The sequence below is a fragment of the Cibotium barometz genome, chromosome 3 (genome assembly GCF_041138505.1).
Source record: "Cibotium barometz isolate CiBa-2024 chromosome 3, ASM4113850v1, whole genome shotgun sequence".
Classification (NCBI taxonomy): Eukaryota; Viridiplantae; Streptophyta; class Polypodiopsida; order Cyatheales; family Cibotiaceae; genus Cibotium; species Cibotium barometz.
The window spans coordinates 64,134,575-64,140,907 of record NC_141048.1 but is presented as its reverse complement, the minus strand read 5'-3'; the positions used below and the strand labels follow the sequence as shown (position 1 = coordinate 64,140,907).

Genomic DNA, 6,333 nt, shown 5'->3' with positions numbered 1-6,333 from the left:
CAAGCTCAACCGGTTTTTGTTGAAAAAATGCACAGATTAACGCAAAAAATTATAAAATTTGAATCTTTAAATTCAGGGCTAGGCGAAATCGCAACTGGTTTTTCTCATTTTGAGCTGTGAAAACTACACTAAGGGACGATTTTTTTTTTCCGTGACCAACACCACCCCTCTCTGGAGAGGGGTATATGCAAGTTGCAACTTGTTTTCCAATAGTTTGGACTGGCAATTTGCAAAGCTTGAGGATTTAAAAAAAAGAAGAAGAAGCTAAGAAACAAACTCAAAATTAAAATAATCTAATTTTCAATAGGGCAGCATTTCCAAAGGGGGTGCCTTGCTTGTGTTTCGGAAAACATGGCGATAAATAGATTCCTAAAATGGGGACAAAATGAAGGCCCTGGTAAAAGTCGTACCACGCGGAGACTAATAAATGGGACCGTTTCCAGAGTAATTAAAATAAGATAACTATTTTAATTTCGGCGTGTGTATTTTGATTAATAAAGTACATATACGGGGGGGCGTATATACGCCGTCGACCTCTCCACGGCTCGTTTTTTGATGAAGCTTTCTTTTTCTGCTTCTGCCGACGTTCAGAGAAAGCTTTTACTCCATAGCCTGTCAACTGTGATAGAAAGCTAGCTTCCCACTGAAGCTTTCCAAGCCTCCTCCACTGTTTGCTCACATCATCCTGCACTCTGCAACATTTCCCTTCTCGTTTCCGCTTTTTTGACCCCAACTTCTCCTCCCTTTTGATGGCATCATCAGCTGTTCTTCTGCTCTGAATGAGCTGCATTCTTGATCTCTGTGCAGGTCCCTCGGGATTTCCTTGGAGAAGTGCAGAGCCATTTAAAACTTAGGGACGGCATTTGGAGCACAATGCCTTCCTGGTAAGAGCATTCTCTTTTAGGGTTTCTACTATGTGGATGCGTTATGCTTCAATTGAATGTTAGGTTTGGAGCTCTGTTACAGCTGAAGGCTTCCATTCTGATTCTGTCATTGGCTGGAAGCTTTTTGGATGCACAAGAGCTTCATTTCTGTGTTAGGCCTACCGCCTCTATTAAATGTGTGGTGTGTGTGGATGCAGAACAGCTTAGGCTTAGGGTTTAAGTATGTCTTAAACTATTCAAGCTAGGACCAGAACTCTATGGATGCAGTCAGTGGTAGGGTTTGCACCCGTGTGGATGCCTGGGATGTGTGTTAGGAGAGCTTTGATTTATCTGACAAGTTTCAGGATTTAAACCCTGCTGATGCAGAAGAGGCTTTCAGGAGACTGAGTTTTAGGTTCAAAACACCGTGTGCAGAAGAGCATCGGTTGTGAAAGACTAGTTTCAGGGCTAAATCACTGTGGATAGATACCATGCCCAAAGATGGGTTTAGGGTTAAATATATGTGTACTGAAATAGGTGTGTGCACCGAAGGAATGTGGCATGAAAGGAGATGAGTTTTAGAGCTTTGAAGTCTTTGGAAATATTGACATTGCCGTGGATGACAAGAAGCTAGGGTTTTCAGCCATGGAGGGGATGGGAGACAGCTATAGTGACCTAATGCAACGCCTGCAATCTTCTCTTGGTGCGTCATCTCAGTCAAGTTCAAAGCCAAGCTCAAGCTCTGTAGCCACTGCCACTACCTCAGCCTCTATAGCCAATGATGCCCAACTCCTCAACCAGCTTCAGCAGACTATGTTCGGATCCCATCCTCAGCAGCTAATCCCGCAACTCCAAGCTCTCTCTCAGCATCAGAAACAGCAGCTTCCCCCCCTCTACTCCTCTCTTCTCCAACAATCTCCCTACTCGCACGTTCCCCACCATAGCCAACCTCGCTCTCTTCTACAGCCAAACTCCCACCCGTCCCCTCCCTCCCACGCGCGCTCCATCTCCCAACCATCTTCCTTCTTCCAAAACCTCTCAGAGAACCCTTCCCCTCACAATGTCTCTATGCCTTTCTTTGAAGGCTTTCCCCTCATGAAACCTCCATTCCCGGCGAAAGATGAGGCTGTGTGCGCAGCGGCTTCTTCTATCTCAGATCCCTCTGGACGAGCAGCCTCACCTGTTGATATCTCCATGGGTGAGCAAGAAACCTCTCCGGCACCAAGTATATCAGGCCCCTCTATTCCACCCCTCCCGCCCTTGTCACCTTCTCTGAATCTTTATCAATCTGCCTCCAGAAGGTATGCCACAGATTTTAACCAAATGTCTTTCAACCCTCCCCCTCAAAGAGGCCACAGGCGGTCACACAGCGAGATACCTTTCCGATTCTCAACAGTTGCGGAGTCTCCACTTGGCCATGCTATAGAGCAAGCTCCTCTGAAGAGTGAGGCTGGTGTGGAGGAAATGCCTTGGCAGAAGTTCAAAACCACTAATCTCCATGTAAAGAAGGAACTGCAATGGGGAAATGACAGGGATAGCCACATGGTAATGGAGGCTGTTGGTGAGCGAGGAGGAGAGGGAGAAGGTGGTGATGACCTCTTCTCAATGTATATTGATGTTGAGAAGATTGATAGCTTTCACAGTGTGGGGGCTGCAGATTTGCTGGATAGCTCAGAGAATGCAAAGAAAACAGACAAGGGAGGGCGATCAAGAGCTTCTCCAGCTGCAAGCCAGGACAACGAGAAGACACCATTGTTGTCTTCAGAGAAAGGGGAAAGCTTCCAAGAGGTTACAGACAGTGACAAAGAAGACAGTGAGAAGGAAGAGGACAGCTTTATGGGGGACAGTAACGAGAGAGGCACAGAAACCACTGGGGATGGCAAACAGAAGAAAGGAAAAGTAGAAGGAGAGATTGGTGGCCCTCTCCATTTGTGCAGTGCCTCCATGGATTGTCTTATGCATTCTTTGAAGGAAGGCAATGATGTGCAACAGAGCAGTGCTGTGTCTCGAGGTAGACAGGTTCGTCATCACCATAGTGTCTCCATGGATGGCAGTTTCAACTTCAAACTGAACCTTGCCAATGGAGAATTTGATGGGGCAGAGATGAAGAAGATAATGGCAAATGATAAGTTGGCTGAAATTGCGCTGATGGATCCGAAGAGGGCTAAAAGGTAAGGCTGATCAAGAAATGCTTTACTGTTAAGTTCTGGAATGATATAAATTGGGAGCTTAGCATGGCTATATGATTGTTACCAGAATCTTGGCTAACCGACAGTCAGCTGCTCGTTCCAAGGAGAGGAAAATGCGGTATATTTCAGAGTTGGAGAGGAAAGTTCAGACACTTCAAACAGAAGCCACCACTTTGTCTGCACAGTTGACCCTGATGCAGGTGTGTGTGTGTGTGTGTGTGTGTGTGAGAGAGAGAGAGAGAGAGAGAGAGAGAGAGAGAGAGAGAATGTGGCATATGAACCAGCATGTGTCCGTACATGACAAGTACATGTGCATACTTCAACGATAATTGAAAGATAGGCAAGCTCTCATTGAACTAGGTGTTGATGTGGCTGCTATTACAGAATGATCAGCAGATGGGGCGGGGGAAGGAAGGGATTAAAATTGAATATCACTCATAGATAATACAATCAAGAGGCATTCTACTTTCGATGTTCACGATTGTTTTAATTTTACAGAGGGACTCCACAGGCCTTTTCAATGAGAATAATGAGCTCAAGCTGAGACTGCAGGGCATGGAGCAGCAAGCTCAACTTCGTGAAGGTGAGGAAGGTCCTATCAATTAATTGTGTCCAAGGTATTGCACATGGTGTTGGCTTCTTCCAAAAATGCATTTATACAGATAGGACAGCGAATTTTTCCTTTAATGGTTTATCGCCCTTGTCATGATATGATCAAGATGAGCTTAAGGTTTTTATTTGTTGTATGGTTTGGTTCTTGCATTCAGCTTTGAACGAGGCACTAAGAGAGGAGGTCCAGAGGCTTAAGCTAGCAACAGGCCAGATACCAGGGCAGACTTTGGGCCAACAGTTTTTCCAAATGCCACATCAGGGCCCACACCTTACGTTGCAACAAATTCAGCAGCAGCAGCAGCAGCCACCACTCTCGCCGCAACCACCACAGCAACATCATCATCATCATCATCATCATCAGCAGCAGCAGCAGCAGCAGCAGCAACAACCACCAAGTAATCCTCATCAATCCCCGAGCCAGCCGCAGAATCACCCCGAGCTTCTTCAAAGTCCTTTTGGTGACACATTGCCTGGTTTATTGCCAAAATCAGAGGGGTCAAGCATGTCACCAAGCCAGGAAAATGCCTAAAGTATTGATGTTGCATACAGAGCAGAAAGTGTTTCCTTTGACGTAGAGCCAAGACTTTCAAGACAGCTTATTATTGTTCCGAGAACCGTGCTCTGAAAAGCTCTGCATGTGCTCGTTTGGCCAAAAGGTTTTCTGTCGATTCTGGGATCTAAAAGCCTTTTCTAATGCCTAGGGTGAGCGCCCATTCTGTTTGATTTCATTTTGAGAATCTCGTAGACACGCATTCTCTCCGTTTTTTCAAGGCGCGATCATGGCTTTCTGTGGTCCTCATTCTAGGATGCTTTGTCTGTCACTCGAGGAGGAAAGGAGTTTGGGCGATGTTCAATTTTAGTATTGAAGTTAGAAGAGGAGAGGAGGGGAGCAGGCAACATTTTTATGTTAATGAAACATTGAAGCTCTGGCCGCCTCTATATTAACTCCATTGCACCTTTCTCTGCAAACTCATCAGCAAACCCAACAAGGTTATGGCCAATGGGCCCACGTATTGCCACCACTCTGAAATCCTTTCAGTCGCACCCTCACTAGGTCCATTCTTCCAACTGCACGTATCTTTAAGCCCAACTTCAGCACCTGTAGTAGCAGCACTAGCAACGAATCAACAGTAAGGGAGGAACATATACAGATTTAACAGACAAAACTATCCTTTACATGGAAGTGGAGGATGAGGATGATGCAGGAATCTGATGGATTGTCCCCGATGAATAGATGATACTTGACAATGAAACATAAGATTATGAAGAGGAGACTCTCGATTATCAGAAAAACGGAGCTCCTTGCATATGTGTTAATCTGGAGATGGTCCAGTTGAAGAAGTCTGACATGCTCAAGGAGGAATTTGACCATCAGGAGTCTTGGAGAAGCAAGGGAGGTCATAATGTCATGAAAGGAACACATGAAGGAGGCCTGAAGAAAGACAATAATATGAACTAGTAAACTAGTAAATGACCCACACCCCCTTCGCTTTTTGAAAGTTCTCCCAAAGCTCTTGAACTTGCCCCTGTAATTGTGTCACACAAGCACGCTTGGCGCTTGGAGTTGTTTCACATGGGACTTAGGACAATCCCTCCTTAGGAGACACAAGATACATTTTTGTAATCATTTATGACCACTAGAAAGTATTTCATCATGGCAATAACACACAAAGATGACACCTTTAAAGAGTTTTAGAATTTCAAGGCCATCAGAGAGGGAGGAACGAGCATGAGAATTGTTGAATCAAAATATGTAGAGGAGGGTTAGAGAATTTCAAAGGCTATTTTGAGAGCACACCACCCACAACCCTGCTTCGTATTGTTTGTGATGGCCTCATCAAATATTAGCATTGAATTTTTTGTTGCATGTATCGCTAGGGAGGCCACCAATGCAGAGGTCAAGCAAAAGACCGTAGATGGTGCACAAGCATGGAAAGCTCTCTTATCCTTCCCGCTTCTTGGTAGTGATGAATGATCATGATATTTCTCCAATGCAGAACAAAGTGGTGGGATTAATTGCCATATGGCGAGCCCATGGGTTTATTGATGATGTGTGTGAGTGTCTTGCTTGAGAAAGTGCGGAAGGGAACAAACGCCGCTCGCTTACTTTGTGCCTTCACCCCGTAGGACAAGCGGTGCCCATAGAAGTAAAGATTATAGTGAATAGTAGTTATGATAGAAGAGCTGTATCTAGAAGTTGTATGTGAATAAACTTGGTTTTATTTCCAATTGAAATTAATAACCTCAATCTTGAGGATGTAATATTTTCATGTTGTTCTCCCTCTCACTCTCTCTCGCTCTCGCCCTCTCAAATAATGTCATGAATCTCTTTCCCTCTTTCTCCCACCCTCTTTGGATACTCTCTTTTCCCTCTTTCTCCCACTCTCTTTGCTCCTCTCTCTCTTGTTGGAGGAGAGGGGAATCTCTTTATTTTAAAAAAGCGAGTGGGAGAGGCAGAGAAAGAGGAAGGAGAGAGAGAGGGGGGAGAGGGTGGGAGAGAGAGAGGGGAGAGGGTGGGAGAGAGGAAGGGAGGGTGGGAAAGGGAGAAATAGTGGGAGAGGTGGAAGGAGAGATGATGCATAGGAAGGGTGAGGGAGAGGGAAGGAGAGATTATGCATAGGAAGGGTGAGGGAGAGGGAAGAAGAGATTATGCATAGGAAGAGTGAGGG

At 45.3% G+C, this 6,333-nt stretch overlaps 1 protein-coding gene across 3 annotated transcripts; it reads left to right on the top strand.

Annotated features, from left to right (window-relative positions):
* The first annotated feature begins 546 nt into the window (after positions 1–546).
* Positions 547–4,392, top strand: LOC147640390 (uncharacterized). Of its 3 annotated transcripts, none has more exons than XM_086780027.1 (5): positions 547–884; positions 1,082–3,034; positions 3,120–3,252; positions 3,551–3,635; positions 3,820–4,392. In XM_086780027.1, the coding sequence occupies exons 2-5, from the start codon at positions 1,509–1,511 to the stop codon at positions 4,191–4,193; spliced, it is 2,118 nt and encodes a 705-aa protein (XP_086636153.1). In that variant the 5' UTR covers positions 547–884; positions 1,082–1,508; the 3' UTR covers positions 4,194–4,392. The 3 variants fall into 3 exon arrangements, with proteins under 3 accessions (XP_086636153.1, XP_086636162.1, XP_086636159.1); XM_086780036.1 differs by having other exon boundaries at positions 548–884; positions 1,507–3,034; XM_086780033.1 differs by having other exon boundaries at positions 580–884; positions 1,251–3,034.
* The last annotated feature ends 1,941 nt before the right edge of the window (positions 4,393–6,333 follow it).

Bases quoted from the DNA above. Each gene is read 5' to 3' on its own strand.
- LOC147640390 (XM_086780027.1), top strand. From the start codon at position 1,509: ATGGAGGGGATGGGAGACAGCTATAGTGACCTAATGCAACGCCTGCAA. The intron at 3,035-3,119 runs GTAAGGCTGATC...GATTGTTACCAG, and splicing joins GATCCGAAGAGGGCTAAAAG to AATCTTGGCTAACCGACAGT. The intron at 3,253-3,550 runs GTGTGTGTGTGT...TTAATTTTACAG, and splicing joins CACAGTTGACCCTGATGCAG to AGGGACTCCACAGGCCTTTT.